The 23,305-nt window shown below is 49.3% G+C and overlaps 2 protein-coding genes across 5 annotated transcripts in view; both read left to right on the top strand.

The window, feature by feature from the left end:
• PTGIS (prostaglandin I2 synthase) overlaps positions 1-6,160 on the top strand; it is a 63,821-nt gene extending 57,661 nt beyond the window's left edge. For 3 of the 4 annotated variants that reach the window (XM_069548806.1, XM_069548807.1, XM_069548803.1), the window contains 2 exons: positions 80-231; positions 2,827-3,067. In XM_069548806.1, coding sequence (XP_069404907.1) covers positions 80-231; positions 2,827-2,971 — 297 coding nt within the window. In that variant the 3' untranslated portion in view covers positions 2,972-3,067. Of the gene's footprint in view, positions 1-79; positions 232-2,826; positions 3,068-3,205 lie in introns of those variants that run through there. The other variant, XM_069548805.1, reaches the window with a different exon arrangement.
• Positions 6,161-17,927: 11,767 nt separating this feature from the next.
• KCNB1 (potassium voltage-gated channel subfamily B member 1) overlaps positions 17,928-23,305 on the top strand; it is a 108,593-nt gene continuing 103,215 nt past the window's right edge. The window contains exons 1-2 of the mRNA XM_069548802.1: positions 17,928-18,284; positions 19,510-20,241. Of these exons, the coding sequence (XP_069404903.1) occupies positions 19,675-20,241 (567 nt within the window). The 5' untranslated portion in view covers positions 17,928-18,284; positions 19,510-19,674. The remainder of the gene's footprint in view (positions 18,285-19,509; positions 20,242-23,305) is intronic.

Genomic DNA, 23,305 nt, shown 5'->3' with positions numbered 1-23,305 from the left:
ATAAACATCTTCAGACATTTTTCTCCATACATCCCTGTTTGGGGGATGGAGTTAGAAAGGGACCTTCTTCATGTTTCAGGTATTTAAATACAACCGATTCCTGAACCCTGATGGATCAGAGAAGAAAGACTTTTACAAAGATGGGAAACGACTGAAGAACTACAGCCTGCCGTGGGGAGCAGGGCATAATCAGTGCCTGGGGAGGGGTTACGCCGTCAACAGCATCAAGCAGTGAGTACCGGGCACATGGAGCCACGGGCCCCGTGCGCTTTGGCCCTCAGATAACAAACCAGGGGTATGACATCGCCTGTCCTTCTGTTCAGCTGGGTAACCTCTGCCTCTGTTTCTGCAACTGTAAAATAGGGGTACTGATCATCTTACATCCCAAAGGTGTCAGGATGAGTAAATGGGACCTTTCTAGGTACTTCAGCCACTGCCTGGCTCATTGTAGGCTTTTAATACAAGTTATGATTGTAATTACTACTATTACGACTTTCATGTGCAGGCATTATGCTAGTGAATGGGCACATTCCATTAACCTTTGGCCTCAGTTTATGCAGCAGTAAAATGGAGATCATTTACAGTTAGTTCCACTCTAAAACTTCCAGTGCATTCTTGAAAATCCCTGCGCTGTGGGAAACCACACAATAAAAACCACAGGGCTGTGGTGGAGATAGGGCCGGGGCCCAGCACTCAGAAACCTCATCAATGTCGCAGAAAGAGAACCCACCCTGGAAAATACGGTAGCACAGGTTTATTTTTGTTGTTCAGTCGCTCAGTCGTGTGACTCTTTGCAACCCCGTGGACTGCAGCATGCCAGGCCTCCCTGTCCATCACCAACTCCTGGAGCCTACTCAGACTCATGTCCATCGTGTCGGTAATGCCATCCAGCCATCTCATCCTCTGCCGTCCCCTTCTCCTCCCGCCTTCAATCTTTCCCAGCATCAGGGTCTTTTCCAAGTGAGTCAGTTCTTCACATCAGGTGGCCAAAGTATTAGAGTTTCAGCTTCAGCATCAGTCTTCCAATGAATATTCAGGGTTGATTTTCTTTAGGATTTACTTTAGGGCCCTACCACAGGTTTACACATGTTAAATGGAATAAATAGAAACACCTAAGTGGTACAATAAATACGGTGCTTTACTTTGGCGATGACCTGACGTTTGCCATGGAAGTGGGCATTGGATGGAGCGTTGAGTCACACTGAAGCCTGGGAGGGGGGTTATCTGAGGTTGGACGCCTGATGGGAATGGTGTGACTCACCACCCACCTGGTGTACTGAGGTAGCTAGGGGACAGAGTTTAGGTGTGTGCATTTTGTGAATTCCTGCTCAGCTTCATTCAGCTGGGTGCAGTTTTTCTCTCTCTTAGTGTTCCTTGCAGATGAAGTGACCACAGGCAAACGTGAAATTTGCGTTACACTTTGTTTGCACCCTGATGGATGAATTGTTCAAAACAAATGTTACAGCAGAACTGACTGTAGCTCCTACTCCAGGAAGTTTTTACACATGAAAGACATAATGGATACGAAATGCTTAGCAAAGTGTCTGGCACACAGAGTCCAATAGGTTAGCTAATCTGTTATTTTTGTCTCAGTTCATCGTCATGATAACTGACTCTACAGGTCAAAGCATTCCTCACGGTCAGGCACCTGGTGAGTGAAGGTGCCAGGCTCCAAATCTGCATGTGGGTACAGACCCCCCAACACACTGGTATAAACTCCCCCTCTACCACCCTGCAGCTTCAGAGCTGGAAGGAACACAGCCCACCCCTTTGACCCTCCTTGACCAGACGGGGAAACTGAGGCCCAGGGTGGGGAAGAAACCCGACAGGAGTCACATGCCCTTAAGAGGCAGAGCCCGAGTCTGCGCCCAGCTCCCCTGCCCAGAGCGCTGACTTTGCTCTGTCCTCATCTTCCCTCTTTTGCACTCGTCTAGTCAGATGAAAGGGTCTTCCCTGCCGTGTGTTGTGCCAGCATTGGGCACCTGGGTGGCAGTGGGGGCGGGGTGATGGTAGGGCCCAGAGGAATAGAGGATCAGGCTGAGCTTAACTAACACAGGCAGAGGTATGATCCGGCTGGTGGAGCCAGTTAACACTGCAGGGGGTTGGCCTGCCACCCCTTTTATGGGCCCACCGATAGCATCATCACACGGTTCGTGTACTTGTCAGGACAGCGTCCAGGCGATGGCCGTGCCTACTGTGTGTCCTGCTCTCCCAGCGTCCCCACAGCTGTCCGGAGGAGGGGTGCCCGCTTCTGATCTCATGAAGGCGGCTGTGGTTTAGCAGCAGCCCAGACCAGGGTAGACAGTCGGGGTTCCAGGAGTTTGCTGGGGCCTGGGCTGAGGATGGTGGGAAGAATCAGGAAGGGTCAGTGTCCGTATTAACCAGGAGAAGCTCAGTTTTGCTGCTGTGGCAAATGACACCCAAGTCGACCCCCAAGCTTGTACAGGTTTGGTTCCCACTCATACAGTGTCAGCTGTGGGTTTGGGGGGTTGCTCTTCACCTCCATGCAGGGACTCAGGGGCCAGGTTCTCCCCGTCTTCCCACCCCGTCGTCTCCACATGAAGCCCAGGCAGCCAGGAGAGCTGGAGAGCAGGCACTGGCTCTGAAACGCTTTGGTTGGAATTGACGCATGTCATGCCTGCCCACAGCCTGTCAGCCAGGACTCAGAAGCGTGTGGCCTCTGTGCTCTGCTTGCTCACCCTCCTTTCCCAGTTTTCCCAGAGTTAGAGCTGGGGTCAGACCAGGAGGAAGCCCTTGTTTTCCTGCCTGACTTTGAACGGATGCCCCTCTTTCCCTCTTCATGCCTCTGACACTGCCTCTCTCCAGATTCGTGTTCCTTGTGCTGACGCAGTTTGACCTGGAGCTGATCACCCCGGACGTGGACATCCCCGAGTTTGACCTCAGCAGGTACGGCTTCGGGCTGATGCAGCCAGAACACGATGTGCCCGTCCGCTACCGCATCCGGCTGTGAGCTCCACTTGCCCAGCCTACCCCATCACCCAACTTCCCGTGCCTGCGTTCAGCCCGGGTGCCAGGCTTTGAACATCCAATGGTTCCAGCATTACCCCTTCCCTGCTGTTTTTCAGAAGACTGTGCCTGGGGGTGGTGGAGGGGGGCGGGGGAGAAGGAGAGTGAAGAAAAGACACCAAAAGCTGCACAGATTATCTGCGGCAAAGTTCCAACATGAGACTCTCTCTGCTCCCAGCTCCTCCCACCGTTATGAAATCCGCTAAAGCTACGGGTGCCTGTGCTCAGTCGCTCAGTCGTGTCTGATTCTTTGTGGCCCCATGGACTGTAGTTTGCCAGCCTCCTCTGTCCACGGAAATGTTCCAGGCAAGAATACTGAAGTGGGTTGCCATTTCCTGCTCCAGGGGATCTTCCCAACCCAGGGATTGAACATGCATCTCTTGGGTCGCTAGCACTGGCAAGTGGATTCTTTATATTGTGCCACCTAAAGCTGCAGCAGACAGGGCACACTAAGAGACCTCCTAACTGCTCTGTCCCCAACCCCTAAGGGATTGCCATCCAATGCCCTGGGTGTGGTCCAGGTCATAACGAGTGAAAGCAGACGCTGGCCATAAAAAGGCCATTCAGGGCCTAGCAGTACATCTGTTGATATAAACTCTCTCCCTGAACTGTTATTAAACTACCTAAAGCCAAAGAGTCTCTTAGCATATCCGCTTTCCTGGGTGTCCCCTTCACTGGACACCTCCCCCATCTCTCCGTTTACACCGATCCTTGAGAAAACGCAGGAGGGTTTCCCGAGGCTGGGGCTTCCACGGGCTGGGGGCGGCCTCTGGATGCAGGGCTCTGAGGAGCAGGCTTCTCAGCATTGAGAGTTCTGGGCTCCACATGGGATGGGCTGTCCCGGCGCTGGGACTCAGGCAGGGAATTAGCAGGACACAGCCCAGACTGGGTGGCCCCTGTGAAAGCAAGCAGCCAGAACTCCTGGGGCTGGTGGAGCCAAACAAGAGGAGACCTTGGTTTCCTCCATTCTAGCTCAGGAGCTCCAGCTCTGGGCCCCATCTAGATTGCAGGCCTGTTTTGTTTGGCCCACATTTATAGAAAATACGGTAATGTTACCTTGTCATCTTTAGAAGAGTTGATTGAAAATGTCCAACTTCTCTTGAAGGCTTGAAAGATCTGTCCACACTGGGCCTGTGTTCCCGAGGGCCACTGTTAGCCAGAGCCGAGTAGCAGCTGTCTGCCTTATCCGGTGCCCATCTCTGGTTCACCAGCATTTCTACTTTCTGCTTTTCCATCCACAGTACCTCCTGTCCCCCAAAGGTACCGGTTTGAGAACCCTGTTCCTACTTTTGGAGGTGGTATTGTAGGAGGTGTAGGACCCTGCTGATGGGTTGTTTCTCAGACCACCGGTCCTTCCTGTCCTGGGTGTGCCACCCTTCGATCAAACAGATCAGTGACGACAACTTGCCTTTGCATTTAGGGAGGAAAAAAAAACAGATCAAAGAGAAAAATTACCTGGAAGCCGTTATTAGGATGATAAGTATTCTTGTTAATATTAGGTCCTGCTTATTGAAGACCCTCTAAATGCCTGTGACAGGACCAGCTTCTATTTTGACGGCATCTCTGGGAAGAGAGGATGGTTACATGCTCTTTATAGATGAGGAAATGGGCTTCAGAAAGGTGAAGTGACTTGCACAGCTTACAAGCTGATAGAATCTCACAAACAGACTTACTCTCCCAGCAGCAAATGCTAGATGGGCAGCTCTGTGCTCCTTGAGCTCAGAGGGGTAGTGGAGGGGCAGTTCTGTTTGGCATCAGACAGCAGACAGAGCCAGAGGCACCCATGGGTGGATGCATCTCATGAGATGCAGACACATGTACACACACATAACTAGGTTTCTTTAGCTTTAGCTGGAGGGATAAGAGAAAACGTGAAATCTCTGAATGTTCTGGGGTCTCTTCTCAAAGAGGCACCAGGGCTTGGGGGCTTCCCTGGCCCCCAGCCTCCAGGCGGCCCCAGGATTCCCAGACAGTCTGTGATTGGCAGGAGGCAGGATATCCCTAGGGAAACCCATCTTCACGCCTGGGTGACCCCCACTGCCGCCTGCTTCTTAACTCTGCAGGAAATCAGAGCTGGCAGTCTCCTGTGGGAGGAGGAGCCGGTTTCCATGGCAATCCTCAGCTGCCTTATCCTGACTAGGAAGGGAAGGAAGGAGGCCGGCAGAAATAGCTCCGGGAAGATCTCTGGCACGTGGCTTCTACCCTGATGCGCTCGGGAAAAGCCCTCTGATTATCCCCTTCCACATTAGGGCTGCTTTGTCGCTGAGACTAGATCTCACCCATGTTCAAAAAAGAGCCTGTTCCCTTTAAAGGGGACACCTCCTTGGAGCCACAATCATTAGGAAGAGACAATTCTCCCACCAGACAGCCCCAGCTGGTATCGGAGATCAAGTACAGCTTGAGAGAAAGTGCTTTGAACCCACCTTTGTTTTCATCTTTTTCTTTTTTCCCTTTCTTCTAAAAATACCGAGGTCAGAAATACCCGGACATTGACCTAATGGAGTGTTTCTGTACCACATCATGATTATTATTTTTTGCTGTATTTTGTATTGTTGTTTACCAGTTTATTTCCTTTAAATGGTCCCATTTTTTAAACTTAAATTTGTTTAAAAAGGGAGCTTCTTTCCCACTGCCGGTAACTAACAACATGTATCACTTGCTGCCAAAAATAGAAAGTGACTGTGAAAGATAAATCTGCTGGGGAGGGGTCCCCTGTGCTGGTGTCACCAAGGCTCAGAGCCTGAGCTCTGTCTCTTCTGAGTTACAAAGAGAACAGACAGGTGTTTGAGTGGCGTTACGACCACACCAGCAGCACCCTGAGACTTGGTCCTCGACAGTCACGGGGTAAAGGGGACGGGAAGAGGAGCGAGGTGCCCACCCCACAGGGGTGCATCATGCCCAGCACGAGGGCCACCCTGGGTCATCTCCCACCGGTGCTTCCCGCCCACAGTGAGCGGGGGACATCCCACCTGCCCGTTCTCCAGGTGGAGAAACCAGCCCTGAGAGTTGAATCTTCTGGCCCAGCGACATTCTTCTGGATGTTTTTTTGTTGTTGTTTTTAAAGACGGTGTTTTGTGAGTAGCAGTGATTGTTCCGCCTTGCTGTTTTAATAAAGAATTCTATTTTTATATGATATTGTCGAGCAGAAATGTGCTGAAATATATCAAATCATTCTTGTTTGTGGACTGCCTCTGACTGAGTCAGATTAAGAGTCGACTATGAAAAAAAAAAAAAAGAGTCGACTATGTCCAGAGAGGCGAGCTTAGCGCCTGGGAAGGGAATGGAGCACCTGAGTGCCTGGCTCTGGGACACAGCCTTTCATGGACAGAATCAAGTCACACCCCCCAGCCTCCTGCCAAGTGACATGACCGTCTCCATTTTAGAGGAGGAAACTGAGGGTCACAGAGTGAAGTGGCTGGCCAGGATCACGCGATTAATAAGTAGTAGACCCGGGATTCAATCACAGGCTCCCTGCCTCCTGAGACCAGGCTCAGAATCTATCAACAATCCTCCTGAGGGCAGAGGAGGGACCAGGTGTCCATAGAGGACCTTGGGGAAGAGGCTTACCACCCAAAGTAAATCAAGCAGAGAGAGTCTCTTACAAATTTGCCACATGTTCCCTATGCTTCATGGAAATATATGCATTTGTTTTAATATTTAAAAGAAGGGGAGAGAAGTTCTTCTTCTTTTTTTTTTTTTTTTGGCCACACCTCGAGGCATGTGGGATCTTAGTTCCCTGACCAGGCATTGAACCTATGCCCCTTGCAGTGAAATGCAGAGTCCTAACCACTGAACCACCAAGGAATTCCCAGGAAGAAATTAATTAAATTTGCTTTGGGAAAACTTGAAAAGGGAAAATTGCTTTTTTCCCCCTCTCAAATCTTTGAGAAAAAATGCTGTCCTGAGGCAAATGTCGTATCAGTTTCCTCATCTGTGGGGGGCCACGGAGGCCCATTTGGTGGGATTGGATTGGGCTGTGACAGACATCGGAAAGTTACACAGCACTACTTCACACATTAAGACGTTTATATTCAATACAGCAGACATTGCTTTCTCTCTTATACAGATACAGGAGATCAGAGGTGGTATGGCATCTCCACACCAGGCTCTTCCTTTTGGTTCCTCCAGCATCATCTGTAACCAGTGCTTTCTACCTCAGGGTCCAGGATGTCTGCTTGAGCTCCTGCCATTTTGTCCACATTCCAGCCAGCAGGAAGGAGAGAGGAGCAAAGAGAAAGATCTGCTTCTATCTCATTGGTCACAGTTTAGTTGCATGACACTCCCTACTGCATAGGAGTCTGGGAAATGTAGTCTTTATCTCCGGGAGACTGACATGTGCCTGAGGAGGGGACTGTACCCCAGCTTGAGAAGTGCTGCACTATGCTCTCTTGTTTACCAATCCTGCTCTGAGCCACACGCAGGGCCAGAGGGACAACACTTGGCTTCTCTGAGCCATTGACTATCAGCAGTCTGCAGCTCCAGGGTTTTGACCTTTCAGATTCTGTTCCATAAAAGTTAACAGAAAGACTCCAGAGTTTTATTTTGCCAGGTAAGAACACTAAGAAATGCATTTGTCATTTACTTCCATTAACAATCTGTGAATGGACATTTGAATACCCCTAACACAGAAAAGTAGCTTCCATATCAGAATGAAACAGTCACTCAAGAGTCAATATTAAATAACTCCAAAGTGGAAAAAACCCCAATGTCCTCCAGCTGAGGAGTGGATAAACACAATGTGATATGTTCATACAACGGAACACTAATTGTCAATGAAAAGAAATGATGTACTGTTCCATGGTACAACATAGATAATCTTCAAAAAACATATACCTAGCAAGAGAAGCCAGTCACAAAAAGTGCACATTGTATGACTCCATTTATGTGAAATGTCCAGAACCGGTAAGTCAATAATGGCAGAAAGTAGGTTAGTAGTTTCCAGGGGTTAAGGAGTGAAAGTTGTGGGGAGAAGGAGAGGCTTTTTTACACCCTGATGGTAAATATCAGATCAGTTACTCCCTTGTTTAAAACCCATCAACTCCATTGCAATAAAATCCAGACACCTCCAGACAACTCTCACCTACATGGTCTTTCTCTCCTCTGTTTTTCTCTCCCACTCCTCAGTCCATTCTTGCCTTCCCATACTCCGCCCTAGCCACAGCTGCCGTCTTCTATCTCCTTCAGCCCTCTAGCCTGCCCTGGGCCTTTGCACCTGCTCTCCTTTCCTTTATGGCTGTATGATCACTCTGGCTTAAGACTCATCAGCATCATCACTCTCTCAGGGATTTCTTGAGCTGAAGTCACTGCCTTACTTTCCCATTCTTCTTCTTCTTTTTTTTTTTTGATTCCCTATGCATTTTTATTCTCCAATTTAGTCAATTTTTCATCTTCCCTGCACTTAGAGGCTGCCTATGAAATCGTTACCACTGATTGTGTTAGCTGTTGTAAATAAATAATCATTGCTTGGACTGTCTGCATGGTGGGAGGTGGAAAGGACTCTACTTCTGAGCACAAACTTCCTGGGGCTCAGCCCAAGAAGGAGGACGGGGAGGATCACCATTTTCTGCACAGCACAGCAGCAGATGTTTTCTAAAGGAAGGAGGGTTTTAAAGCAACAACGAACCTTTCAGCAGAAATGATACCACCATCCTGACAATCACCCATTTTGTTCTGGCAGAAGATTGTATTGATTTGGGGGCTTCCCTGATGGCTTAGATGGTAAAGTATCTGCCTGCAGTGTGAGGGACCCAGGTTTGATTTCTAGGTCGGGACGATTCCCTGGGGCAAGAATGGCAACCCACTCCAGTATTTTTGCCTGGAGAATCCCATGGACAGAGGAGCCTGGTGGACCAGGAGCCATGCAACCATGGGGTCACAAAGAGCTGGACATGACTGAGCAACTAGACAGCATGACATGACGTGATTAAAATCAGAACATGAGGATAGACTGTCATGACACGTGTGATTCTTGGATACATGCTAGGATAATCAAGAGGGAAATATTTCACAGCCCACCTTTAAAAATTAGATAGTATACAATACGATATAATGTTCCATGCATGCTCAGTCGCTCAGTCATGTCCGACTCTTTGAGACTTCATGGACTGTATCCCACCAGGCTCCATGGAATTTTCCAGGCAAGAATACTGGAGTGAGTTGCCATTTCCTACTCCAGGGGTTCCAATTATTCGTACTCTCGCACTTTTACTTCCTTCCTTTACAGTGAGTATCGATATTAGATTATTTTTAAATCTCTCTGTTTATGTCTCCTGTTTAAATGTGAGCTCCAGGAAGGTAGGTTGGTTTCACCACTGCTGCATTCCCAGGATGCCACCTAAGCTCAACACCTAGTCGGTGCTTGGGGAATATGTGCTAATATGTAAGTGAACAGCCTTTTTCTCAACTTGGGAGAGTTTTTCCTTTATCTAGACAGTGAGGAGTCATAAAGGATTATAAGCAGGGGAGTGAGTTGGTCACACTTATCCCTTTAAAGGTCAACCCTCGTCACAGCAGGGAGGTTGGAGTCAAGGAAGTATACAACTAGGGAAGGCAGATGAGAAAGGAGACAGAGATCAGGTCAGCGTGGACAAGGGCGATGGGAAAGAGGTAGAAGAGAGATCAGTCCCCAAAGACCAGGAGGGCTGGATTTAATGAAACATTATCTTCGGAGAATCAGTTAATTAGCTCTTGATCTCTGTGGCTTTGATTTCCTCCTTTTGCTGACTCGTGCCTTTTCTGTTGCATCTTGGAGTTCCCAGGCTCTTCTGTGGGGAAGAGGTATCAGTTTACCTGTAATTGCTCTGCTGGAAGGCCGTGCCTCAGTCCATCCTGTATTTCATCATTGTTTGGCCACAGACCCTGGATGGAAGTCAGTGGCTTTGGCAAAGTCCAGGCCAGCAAGGAGCTCATGGACTACGTGCAGGTTTACCAATCTCCCTCTGTGAGGACCCTCTGGTGGCGTCCACATTTTCTCCCAGGGAGGGAGTTCAAGAGATCAGGCCATGGCTTAGCACAGAGCATTACCTGTAGTAAACACTTCAAAACGGTAGGTGGTAGATGGTGGGGATGTCTGAGAAAGTGCATAGATTCGTGGGTGACTAGGTGGGTAGATGTGTTAATGTCTGGGCTGGATGAGTGACTGGGTAGGGATGAATGAGTAGGTAGAGGCATGGGTGAGTGGATGGTAGGTGAATGAGTGAATAGGTAGCTAAGTGATTGGGTATATGGATGGAGGGGTGAATGACTGGATGGATGAATGGGTAGAATGACGGATGGAAAGATGCTATATGGGTGGGTAGATACATGGATGAATGGTAGGTGAGTGAATGAGTGGGTGGAAAGATGGATACTGGGTAGAATACATGGATGAATGGAAAGAAAGATGGATGAGTGAGCAAGTGAGTGCCCGGATTGATGGGTAAGTAAGTAAATAAATGGGTGGCTGTATATCTGGGTAGTTTGGTGGCTGAGTATATGGGTGGACACAAAAGATGAAAAGAAGAATGGGAAAATGTTTAGGTTGATCAGAAAACCAAGCACACCCACTTTCCAGAAACCTAGGCCAGAAACTCAGGGCTTGATAAAGGTAATCAAGCTAGCATAGAACAGGCGCTAGAATCAAACATCTGGTCACTCAAGGATCATCCAACAGCTAACTGCTTAATGTTAGCTGCTGTTATTGTGCTTGTTAGTATTGTTACTAATGTTGTCTTGATATGAACTTGTTAGTGCTATGTATGGTGCTAAGCACTTCATGTGCCTTATCTCATTAGTCCCTCCCAGCAACCCTGGGAGGTAGATTCTATCATTAACCCCATTTTACTCATGATTATGATTATGATTATTTGATTTTATTATTATTATTGGGTCAAAAGAAAAACAGGCAAAAAGACCAGAATCCAAGCTACTAGAAAAATCCCTGGGGCTACTGGAATTGTATCTGGGCAAGGCCATAGCATAGAGCGGTTGTCCTGAGTGACAGCCACTCAGAGATGTCAGTTATTTCCCTTGAGCCTTTGAGTACCCCCATAGCCACTCTCAGAAAACAATGATTCCTTCCCAAGGGTCCATGGGCAGAGGTGGGAGGGGATTAATTAGTTTGCTCGGTACACAGAAGTGCCCAGAAACCTGAGTAAGACACTTAGTGGGGTTATAAATAAGTGATGCCTGGTAGTTTGTAGTCCAAGAAAAAAATCTGACTCCAAACGGACATGTCTCTTGCCAGCCCAGCTTAGAGGGGGATTCACTTGTATTTACATGGATGAATTAGGCTGACTTGACCTCACACAGCCTCAGGGAAGCTCTCAACACCTCTCAGCGGGCAGTCTGCCAAGAGGGTCTGAGCAGAAGGTAGTTTGTGACTTGGTGCTGGTACTCAGCTGCCCACTCACTGGTTGACCTGTAAAATGAGATGGTTATACTTGAACTCTCAATGCAAGTCTCCTTCTCTGTGGAGCATTCTAAGTTTTATTACTCTTTTTGCACTGGTTCCTACAAGTACATTATAAGGAAATGGTAAACTTCTGATTAGTGGAGAGAATCGAATCAGCTGGGCTCTTTGGAACCTGAATGACGTAAATCACAAGTCAGTCTGGCTTAGGTAAGAAGGGATATTTACTAGTTCCCACAAGTGGAAAATCCAGAGGCACTGCCTTCAAGCATGGCTGGATCCAGGAGCTCTGTGACATTGACAGGACTCAGTATCTCAGTCTCTGGGCTCCACAGTCCCTTCCATTGGCTTTATTTCTAGATAGTCTCTCTTCTCCTGATGATGGAAAATTCTAAGAAATGAAGACCAAAGGCTTTCAAACAATGTATAGTCTTTTCATTCAGAAAATAAAATTTCTAAGCTGGGCACTCTGCAGAGCCTGGGGAAACAGAGAGCAGCAAGACAACTTCTTTGGACTTCCATGGCCTTTGTGCACAACAAGCATGAGCTTAAATTTATACTAAGATGAAGAAAGCAACATAAATGAGAAAAGTGACTTGAGTGAGGAACATTAAGGAGTGGTAGGGACTGTAGCCAAGTAGAGAGCACATTCAGCCTAAAGGGTACAGCTGTGATTCAAGGCCAGCCACTCCTCTGTGCCAGCTGTAATTGCCATGTTACACAGGAATGCAGGCCAATGTTAATCAGTTCCTCTAATTTTTCAAGAGAATCCAGAAATCCAAATTTTCATGTAAACTCCTCTGATGTTGACTTAAAAACAAACCAAAAACCCTGTGATGGCTACACAACCAAAGACTGCAGATAACCAGCTCATAACCCACATTATTTAGCATAGCAGATTGCCCAGAGGACTTGCACTGGTTCCTATAAGTACATTATAAGGAGATGCACACTGCTTACATACTAGCCATTTCTTTTAGAAAGATATGTACAAACATGAGTTCAGCTGATCTGAGACTGTGAATCATCTTGGGGAGACTGCTCATGAAAGGCCTGGAGTCAGAGAAAAGGGCCATAAGAGAATTCTTTGCCAGTTTTATTGCCTATGTACCTTGCCCCCATCCTCACCAATCGGACTGAATATGCGTGGAGTCAGAGATGTACGTTATTCATAGGTGTTTATATACCTTCCTATAAGAGGATTTATTTGTTCATTCAATAAATATGTATTGAGCATTTACTCTGTCCTTAGCATTTTCTGGGCACTGGGAATAGTGTGGCAGACACTGTTGACTGGCTACCCAACTTTAATCTCCACTTCTTCCTTGTTAAATAAACTTCAGTTTTGTAAAGGCAGTAATTGGCCTAGGCTTCTGGTGTGAATCTTATTTCCTTTGGCAGTGATTGATATGGAAGTGACCCATGAAATGGAACTTGGTAGAGACTGCTGAGGGATAAAACCATAAAAGGAGAGATATTTTTTGCCACATTGGCCATCTCCTTTCTGCTTTTGAATATGGTTTTGTGGAGGCTGATGCCTGCAGTGGTGGCAGCCATTTTGTGACTATGAGGCAACAAGCTTGGGACAAAAAGCCAATGTGCTGAATAAGGCAGAGCAAAAAAATGGAAGAAGCCAAGGTCCTTAATAACATGATGAGCTGTTTAATCAATGTTCATCCCACCCTCTTCCTGAATTTTTATGTGAGATAACCAAATATCCTTATTCTTTAAAATCCTGTTAATTAAGTTTTCTGATAGTTGAGATGTGCAAGACAGACCACTTCCTGCCCTTGGGTAACCTATAATTTATCAGATGATGGGAGCTAGCGATGAGTACATGCTTTCTATACATTCCTCATAATAATTTTCATCCTTATTTTACACAGAAAAAAATCAAGACTCAGAGAGGTTAAACTACTTGCCCAAGGTCATTCTGCAAGAAATAACACCAGTCACCAGTTGTTCTGACTCCAAAACTCACTCTCTGAGACACTAGCCACACTTCCTTCTTGAGTAAGTTTGCACTTAATCCTTTGCACTGAATAAACGAATAAACAAGTAGTAGCAACATGACTTTTGCAAAAAAAGCTACAGAGCTGTTTGTACTATCTGTGCTTTTAAGATCCACTGCCAGTTCAGTTCAGTTCAATCGCTCAGTCGTGTCTGACTCTTTGCGACCCCATGAATTGCAGCACGCCAGGCCTCCCTGTCCATCACTAAATCCCAGAGTTCACTTAGACTCATGTCCATCGAGTCCGTGATGCCATCCAGCCATCTCATCCTGGGTCATCCCCTTCTCTTCCTGCCCCCAATCCCTCCCAGCATCAGAGTCTTTTCCAATGAGTCAACTCTTCGCATGAGGTGGCCAAAGTACTGGAGCTTCAGTTTTAGCATCATTCCTTCCAAAGAAATCCCAGGGTTGATCTCCTTCAGAATGGACTGGTTGGATCTCCTTGCAGTCCAAGGGACTCTCAAGAGTCTTCTCCAACACCACAGTTCAGATGCATCAATTCTTCGGTGCTCAGCCTTCTTCACAGTCCAACTCTCACATCCATACATGACCGCAGGAAAACCATAGTCTTGACTAGACGGACCTTAGTCGGCAAAGAAATGTCTCTGCTTTTGAATATAGTATCTAGGTTGGTCATAACTTTTCTTCCAAGGAGTAAGCAGCTTTTAATTTAATGGCTGCAGTCACCATCTGCAGTGATTTTGGAGCCCCAAAAAACAGTCTGACACTGTTTCCCCATCTATTTCCCATGAAGTGATGGGACTGGATGCCATGATCTTCATTTTCTGAATGTTGAGCTTTAAGCCAACCTTTTCACTCTCCTCTTTCACTTTCATCAAGAGGCTTTTTAAAAAGCTCCTCTTCACTTTCTGCCATAAGGGTGGTGTCATCTGCATATCTGAGGTTATTGATATTTCTCCCAGCAATCTTGATTCCAGCTTGTGTTTCTTCCACTCCAGCATTTCTCATGATGTACTCTGCATATAAGTTAAATAAGCAGGGTGACAATATACAGCCTTGATGTACTCCTTTTCCTATTGGGAACCAGTCTGTTGTTCTATGTCCAGTTCTAACTGTTGCTTCCTGACCTGCATACAGATTTCTCAAGAGGCAGGTCAGGTGGTCTGGAATTCCCATCTCTCTCAGAATTTTCCACAGTTGATTGTGATCCACACAGTCAAAGGCTTTGGCATAGTCAATAAAGCAGAAATAGATGTTTTTCTGGAACTCTCTTGCTTTTTCCATGATCCAGCAGATGTTGGCAATTTGATCTCTTGTTCCTCTGCCTTTTCTAAAACCAGCTTGAACATCAGGAAGTTCACAGTTCACGTATTGCTGAAGCCTGGCTTGGAGAATTTTGAGCATTACTTTACTAGCATGTGAGATGAGTGAAATGGTGCGGTAGTTTGAGCATTCTTTGGCATTGCCTTTCTTTGGAATTGGAATGAAAACTGACCTTTGCCAGTCCTGTGGCCACTGCTGAGTTTTCCAAATTTGCTGGCATATTGAATGCAGCACTTTCACAGCATCATCTTTCAGGATTTGAAACAGCTCAACTGGACTTCCATCACCTCCACTAGCTTTGTTCGTAGTGATGCTTTCTAAGGCCCACTTGATTCACATTCCAGGATGTCTGGCTCTAGATTAGTGATCACATCATCATGATTATCTGGGTCGTGAAGATCTTTTTTGAACAGTTCTTCTGTGTATTCTTGCCACCTCTTCTTAATATCTTCTGCTTCTGTTAGGTCCAGACCATTTCTGTCCTTTATCGAGCCCATCTTTGCATGAAATGTTCCCTTGGGATCTCTAATTTTCTTGAAGAGATCTCTAGTGTTTTCCATTCTGTTGTTTTCCTCTGTTTGTTTGCATTGATCGCTGAAGAAGGCTTTCTTATCTCTTCTTGCTATTCTTTGGAACTCTGCATTCAGATGCTTATATCTTTGCTTTTCTCCTTTGCTTTTCACCTCTCTTCTTTTCACAGCTATTGAATCTGGAGCCAGAGTAAGAACTTTGCAGGAGTCAGGCCACCGGGAGTGATGAATCTGAATGACATGGAATTTCTAGCCTTGGGCTTGCAGAGGACTCTCCCTTGTCAGAGCCCTGTGACTGTGAAATTGCCCGGCCATTCCCACTGCCACCATCTCAGTCCAAACTGCATTATCTTTGACCTGGACAATTGTGGAAGCCTCATGATGTGTCTTCCTGCTGCTACCTTTTGTCCCCCAAATTCTGTAAAGCACACAGCAGCTAGAAGAATCACCACAAAATATATAGCAGCACATGGATCTTCTCTGCTTAAAACTCTATCATGGCTTCCCCTTACGTTTAAGAAAAAAGCCAAACTCATTCCTTAACCTTGAGAATAAAATTCCAACAGAGATCTGCCTGGCCTGATCCCATCCACCTCTCTAACCTCTTTTCCCAAATTCATTTCTACTTTAGGACTTTTGCTCTTTCTGTTTCCCCTGCTTGTGCCTCCTTCCCTAGAACTTCACATGGTTGTCTTCTCCCTGCCCTCAGGTTCTCACCTTAGATATATCACCTCCTCCAGGAAGCCCTCCCTGCCTTATCACCCTATCTAAATTTGCTGATGCCTCTTCCAGTCATGCTCTCTCTCACTTCCTCTCACTTCTTTTTCTTCACCGCATTTCTCACTATTCAAATAATCTGGCTTATTCATTCACTTGTTCATTAACTGTATCCCCCACTAGAATAAAAACCTGTGAGTATAGAGCCTGCCTGATTTAGTCTCACTGTATCTCCAGTGTTTAGAGTAGTTGCTGTTTAGTCATTAAGTTGTGTCTGACTCTTTGTGACCCCTTGAAGTGTAGTCTGCCAGGCTTCTCCATCCATGGGATTTTCTAGGCAAGAATACTGGAGTGGGTTGCCATTTCTTTCTCCAGGGGATCTTCCCTACCCAGGGATCAAACCCACGCCTCCTGCATTGACAGACAGATTCCTTACCACCGAGCCACCAGGGAAGCCTGTTAACCTGGCACATAACGTAGTAGGTGCTCACTAATTACTGGCTGAGAGAATAAAATTTTCAGACTGGGAAATACCTTTGCCTTCTATTAAATTGATCTAAGGTTTATCGACCTTTACACTATTGACATTCAGGGCTGCAGAATTCTTTATTGTGGGGCTCTGACCTGAGCACTGGAGGATGTTTAACCGCATCTGTGGCCTCTACAAGAGGATGGCATCTGGGACACGGATCATGATAATGGAGATGACGAGAAATGAACCGATTAAAATATATAATAATATTATGTGCAACTATGTGAAAATGAATCTTAACTTTAGAAATGAAGGAAAGGGTCTGGGTGGTGGGGGGGACTGTGCCTTAGGGCACTGTGGCTTGTTCAGTTTTTGCTCCAGCGCAAGGGGCTCACTGCTGTGTCGGCAGCATCCATTTGCTTACCAGGCAGGAGATATGTATTTGAAAGAGCAGACAAGTGGGGATTTCCCTGGCAGTCAACTGGTTACGACTTCGCCTTCCAGTACAGGGAGTGCAGGTTCCATCCGCGCCCTGGGAGCTAAGATTCCATATCCCTCACGGCCAAAAAACATAAAGCAGAAGCAATACTGCAACAAATTCAATAAAGACTTTTTAAATAGTCCACATTTTAAAAATCTTTAAGCAAAAGAAAAGAGTAAACATGGGGGCCCAACTGTGGCATCCTTAGGGCGGCCTTGCTCACTTCTCTAGGTAAGTTATTCAACATTTTTATTCATTTCTGGAGATTATTCGATCCATCCATTCTCCCCCACTGGACAGGGAGCTCCAGGGAAGGACCTATTCCTTTCTGAGCCTGGCATAGGACCTGGCACACAAGAAGCTCTCAAAACCAATTGTCCAAAGTAACATGAATGAATGAATCACCAAGGTTTATAAGCTAGCTTACCCCTCACTCTCTCTTCCCACCACCTTGCTTTATTTCTCTTCTTAGCAGTTACCACCAGCTGCCACGCTGGATATTTATTTGTTAATATACTCATTGCTCACCTTCCCCCACTAGAATCTAGAATTCATTTCTAGAATTAGAGTTTAGAGTCTAGAACGGAAGCTTATGAAACCAAGGGCTATTTAAAATTGCAATTCTCCCCACTCACTCCATCTCCCCTCCCTCCTCACCCCCCATCCCCCATTCCCTTTCCTCTGCGCTTATCACGGTCTGACATATTCTTTGACTTTCTTGGTTTTGATATGCTTCCAACCAGCTCCACAAGGGCTGGATGTTTGCGTTTGGTTTACAGCTCTATGTCAGACGCTTATCTCAGGACCTTGCATAGAGTAGGCACTCAAGCCACACTGATGACTGGATGAAGGAAGGTGGAATTGAGAGGCAGGCAGTCGTTAGGGGCACATCCATTGCCCAAATTCGTAACCCGCCCCCAGCCTCACCAACCGGCCGGGCCGGGCAGGCAGGAGTTAAGCGGCGCGCACGCTTCCAACCCGCAGGTGGCGCCGTCCCGCCTCGGTGCCCGACTCCGGGCACTCAGAAGTGCGGGACAGAATCGCAGCGAGCGCGGAGCCAAGCTCAGCCCCGACTTGTTGATCTCGCCCAAGCAGCCGCCACCGCTGCCGCGGGAGCAGAGGAGGAGGAGGTGGATCGCGAGGCGCCGCCCGACCTCAGTCCTGACGCCCGCGCGCCCAGCTCCCGCCCGCGCCCCCAGCCTCGGAGAGTGCGCTCCGGCCCCGCAGCGCCTTGCAGCTTCGGCGCGTCGCCTGCCCGGCCGGTGTAGGCCGGGCCCAGCCCGGCCCCGGGTCCGCCGCTGCCCGCGGGCGGGGGCGCCCGGGCGACCGCGGCAATGCGCGGTCCCTGGCCCTGGGAGGCGGCCACCCTGGGGGTGAGTGTTGGGGCGCGCGGCGGGGACGCAGGGGTCCCAGGAGATGGGGCTCGCTTGTCTCGGTTCGGCCTGTTGGTCTACCCAGGCTCCGCGGTTTCAGGCTGGGAGGTGGGGGGGGGGGGATGGGGGGGGGCAAGAGCCGGGGCTAGGGGGAGACGCGCGATCCTCATTCTTGAGTGAGGGGGTAGGGCGTGAGCTTCACATGCCTAGGGGCTCAGAGGAACCCTGAGATCACCAGTGCGCGGAGGGAGGAGGGCTCGTTTTGAAAAGGCCAGAAAATTCAGCTCCTTTCCCCGCCTCCCACCTCCCCCACCCCTTCCCTTCCAAGCCCCGGGAAAGGCGCAGAACCCGGAGTTATAAAAAGCCATCGCAGGAAAGGAGCGAGCAGGAGGAGGAGGTGGAGGAGAAGGAGAAGGGGGCGGGGAAGGAGCTAGGGGAGGACGGGCCAGGTGGGTCCCTCCGACTTTGTGCGCCAGCCCTCCCCGTGGGGCAGGGGGCGCGGAGGGAGGGACAGGACCCGGCGCAGAGCTTGGCTTTGCGTCTTCAGTGTTCACCTCGTCTCCGGAGAGACCTCAAGAGGTGCTCCCGTGTGGCTTGGGGAGAGGGGTCGCTCCAGGACAGTGGGGCTGTCGTGACTATCCGGTCTGTTGTGACCGACAGGTGGGCACCTGAAACGCTCCAGAATTCCCCCAAATATTTAAAGGTTTAGAAAAAGCAATCCCCCTGTCACCGCCCCGCCGCCTCCCCCCCGCCCCAGCCTTCAAATCCTAATTATCTCGGAGCAAGGGAAGGAAAAGATAAGTATTTCTTTGAAAAAAGAAAAAAAGTTTTTTCATTCAGCTGCCCTCCTCTCCGCATGGCGGGGCCAGGTGCGGCCCTCGACGGGGAGACCCACAGAAAAGCGAGTTTCAGCACTCGACGGGGCGGACAGCGCCCCAGGCGGCAGAACAGAGCCAGGGCGGCGGAAGGTCCGGGGTGGGGCCTCCCGGGTCCCCCCGGCGCCTCTTGGGGGCCCTCTCCCCGCTCCGGAGGGCGGCCCCTCCCTCCAGCCACGGGGTGGGGCGGACTTCAGCACCGGCGGGAGGGACAGCGCCCAGCCCGGCTGCGGCCCTGAGCCGCTTAAGCGCGGGGAAGGTCAAGGCCGGCAGGGGCCGGGGTGGAGAGGTGGGGAGGGGCCGCGCACAGCTCCTCGTCCGCTGACCTGCGTCCGCTTTCTGCCTCGCAGCCGTCGGGATGGAGGTGAGAAGACGGCCGTGACGCGCGCCCGCGCGGCCCCCTGCACCCCCAGCAGCCCAAAGCGCTCCCTGCCCCCTCCCCCGCGGCGGCTGGCCTCGCCGTCCAGTGACAGCGGCCTGGGGGGGCAGGGGGGGCGGGGGCGGCCGGATCAGCGATGCCGGCGGGCATGACGAAGCATGGCTCCCGCTCCACTAGCTCGCTGCCACCCGAGCCCATGGAGATCGTGCGCAGCAAGGCGTGCTCGAGGCGCGTCCGCCTCAACGTTGGTGGGCTGGCACACGAGGTGCTCTGGCGCACCCTGGACCGCCTGCCCCGCACGCGGCTGGGCAAGCTCCGCGACTGCAACACGCACGACTCGCTGCTGGAGGTGTGCGACGACTACAGCCTCGACGACAACGAGTACTTCTTCGACCGCCATCCGGGCGCCTTCACCTCCATCCTCAACTTTTACCGCACCGGGCGGCTGCACATGATGGAGGAGATGTGCGCACTCAGCTTCAGCCAAGAGCTGGACTACTGGGGCATCGACGAAATCTACCTGGAGTCCTGCTGCCAGGCCCGCTACCACCAGAAGAAAGAGCAGATGAACGAGGAGCTCAAGCGCGAGGCAGAGACTCTCCGCGAGCGGGAGGGCGAGGAGTTCGATAACACGTGCTGCGCGGAGAAGAGGAAGAAACTCTGGGACTTACTGGAGAAGCCCAATTCCTCTGTGGCCGCCAAGGTGAGCGTGAAATCCGGGCGGTGCTGGGCTGGGGCGGGAGGAGGGGGGGTTGGTTCCGCCTGTGTGTCCAGATCGAGGACCATGGTTGAGGGACTGTGGCTTAGTTCCCACAAATATGAAGACCAGGAAAGAGAAAGGGCTGTGGCTGAGACCTCAGAGGTGAGAACCAACAACCCCTTCAGACTGTTCGTTCCTGTATGGCTCTGGCCACCTCATCCTTTTATTGTTCAATACTTTATACCCCAGCTTTGCTGGAGAAAAGGCTTTGTGGAGACTTACGAAAACCCACATCAAAAGAATGGACACTGCAAATAACGGGGCACAGAGGGACAATAAAGCCTCGAGATGGAGTAGAGTTGGGTTAGGTCTGTTCTACATAATGCTCCCTTGTGGATGCCTAGACCCAGGCTAGAGGAGAGTCACACTGCAATTTTAATACTTATCCCTATATTTATAACCCCACTTTGCTCCAAGGAGGGAATGAAGCAGCTTACAGACCTACTTGGAGGACACTGAGATACTGTGAGGCAGTTTTAACATAAGTGAGAAAAATGAGGCAAAGGGACTCTGAGGGATGGGTATGTGTGTGCATGATGCATGCAGCTGGTTATGGATGCCTGTGGGTGAAGGATCACCCCTGGTTTGCTCTATCTTCATTTATTTGGTGAATTGATTCCCAGAATGCTTGATGCAGCTGCTAAAGATGCTTTGGCTATCGGAAGAAGATGTAAATTTTGAAATAGGGGAGAAAAAATGAGGCAATGTGAAAAAGAGAAAGCAGGAGAAAGAGGCAGGAATGGGTCTCATCACAATGGATAGAACTATGTGCTGCCAGGTTAAAAAAAATGGGGGCTGTAAGGGATGAAGGAAGGCTTGGGGTGCGAGCTAGAGCAGGGCAGGAGGTCATTTGCTGATGAGCAACTTGTCTGTGTTAGGCTGGGACTCGGGGATGCCTCAGAGAGATGGGGGCCTATCTTCACGTGGCCAAGGTGCTGGAGGTTGCAAGGAAATGACAACACACTGTGTGGAGTGCCACAAAAGAGGCCCTTCGGGGCCCAGAGGGGGCCAGAAAAGAGGGGCGTTAAGGTCAGGACCCAGGAGGACCGAGCTGGGAAAGATACGTTGAACATAACTTGTTCCTGGAGAGCAGGGCCAATAAGACAGGGGAAGAACAGGTAAATGTATTCATGGCAAAAAGAAAAAGAGGGAAGGAGATCTGCATACCAGCCATGAGGTGTGAGCTCAGGCTGCCTCCTGGCCAGCCTACTGTCCAGAGGCCTGTCCTGCCCTCTCATTGTGGGTGCCCCTGGCTCAACTGGCCCCTCACTGAAGGCCCATGTGGAGGGCCAGGTCTAGAGGGGGTTCTGAGGAGGCCCTCTCTCCAGATCTGGCTGCCCAAGGAGAAGCCTTTAAGAGTGTGAATGTAGGACTGAGTGGCTTGTTGGAGCACGGAGAGAGGTTTTCTCTTTTTCCTGTCCACCCTAAAGAGGACGCAGAGATTCCTAGGCCCGTCTCCTCTTTGCAGGCTGCCTCTGGCCATAATCCTGCCCCAGGTTTCGTGTCCAAAAAGCCTCTGTCTTAAGACATAGTCACTCACCCTTAACCAGCTTAGGATCAGCAGACTTATTTTGCTATTTCCAGGCCTGACCAGGTTTCTCCCTTCCACACCTGGTTTAGACCCAGATATGACTCCCTCCTCTCTGTTCTGTCCCTAAGACAAGAGAGTGAGGGGCAGAGCAGGGGAGGGCCCGTTTCCCAGAAGAAGTAGGCAAAGGGCTCTGTTTGGGTTGGTGCCTGGCAGCTAGGCAGTGGCTAAGGCTTGTAAAAGGTGTTGGTTGGGAATAAACAGCTTCATCGCTCCCTTGGGTTAATCCGATCACAGGGACGAGTTTCATGACCTCTCTGTGATCCTGGGCTGGGGCTGCTGGCTAGTCCTGGCAGATGGATGGTCTAGGATATTTGCAGCTGAGGCTGAAATGGTGTGGCAGGCAGGCTCATTGGCCCTCAGCATAGAAATCCTGCCATTGATCACATATCCACTGTATATGGACAACACATTTAGCCTTGTACCAGTTCCCTATTATTATATCCTACCTTTCAAAGAGAGGGAAGATCAGAGAGATTAAGTAACTTGCCTAAGGTCACACAGCAGGCAAATGGGAGTAGCCAGAAATTCACACTCAAGTGTGATTTTGAATTGCTCTTCTTTCCACAGTGATTAAGTGCCATAGTCTCCTTCCCAGTCCCCCTGCTTCCACCTTTGCCTCCTGCAATCCATTCCCCATTCAGCAGCCAGAGTCAGCTTTTCTAGATGTAATTGGATCACATTATTCATCTGCTCAAAATGCTCCAGAGAGTTTTCCCATTACAGAATAAAGTCCAAACCCTTCACCACGAATTCAGCTCCATGACCTCTCTAAACTCATCTCTTCTCTCCTCTGGTTCACTCAGTTTCAGCCCCACTGGCCTCCTTGCTCGTCCCTACACAGATCCGTCTTTGTCCTAACTCAGGACCTTTGCACTTGTTCTTGCCACCTGGAATTCTCTTCTCCATATTGTCCCATGGCTGGTCACTCTTTCTCCTTCCTTTTAGGAGCTGGTCCCCGCTCAGATGTCCCCTCCTCTAAAAGACCTTTCCTGACCCCTATCTAAGACAGCCTCTCTCTTCTTACACTGACATCTTGCAGTGTCCTTCTTGCTCGGGGCTTGAGCACTATCTGAAATTGTACCTGCTTCCTTGTATTTCTCAGTTCCTCCTCTACAAGAATATGAGTATCATGAGTTGTATTCACTGCCCCATTCCCAGTATCCATCATGGTGCCTGGCACAGAGCATCTCCAGATAAATCCAGGTGGAATGAATGAATGGAGTGGTCAGTCACTGTGTCTCATGGACCTGTCACTCCTTGCTGTCAACCCACCTGTAGCCCAGTTCTCTGTGCCTCTAGCCCCCTTGGGGGATTTGTTCTTTGCCCTCCCCACCCGCCCCCAGCTCCCCAACTAGGAAGCTTCAGTTGTTAGAACAGCAAGGCCTGTAGAAATTTCTCAGAGTTCACAGGATAAGA

This window comes from Ovis canadensis, chromosome 13, assembly GCF_042477335.2.
Source record: "Ovis canadensis isolate MfBH-ARS-UI-01 breed Bighorn chromosome 13, ARS-UI_OviCan_v2, whole genome shotgun sequence".
Classification (NCBI taxonomy): domain Eukaryota; kingdom Metazoa; phylum Chordata; class Mammalia; order Artiodactyla; family Bovidae; genus Ovis; species Ovis canadensis.
The sequence above is the reverse complement of the archived record's forward strand: the minus strand, read 5'-3'. Positions and strand labels throughout refer to the sequence as shown.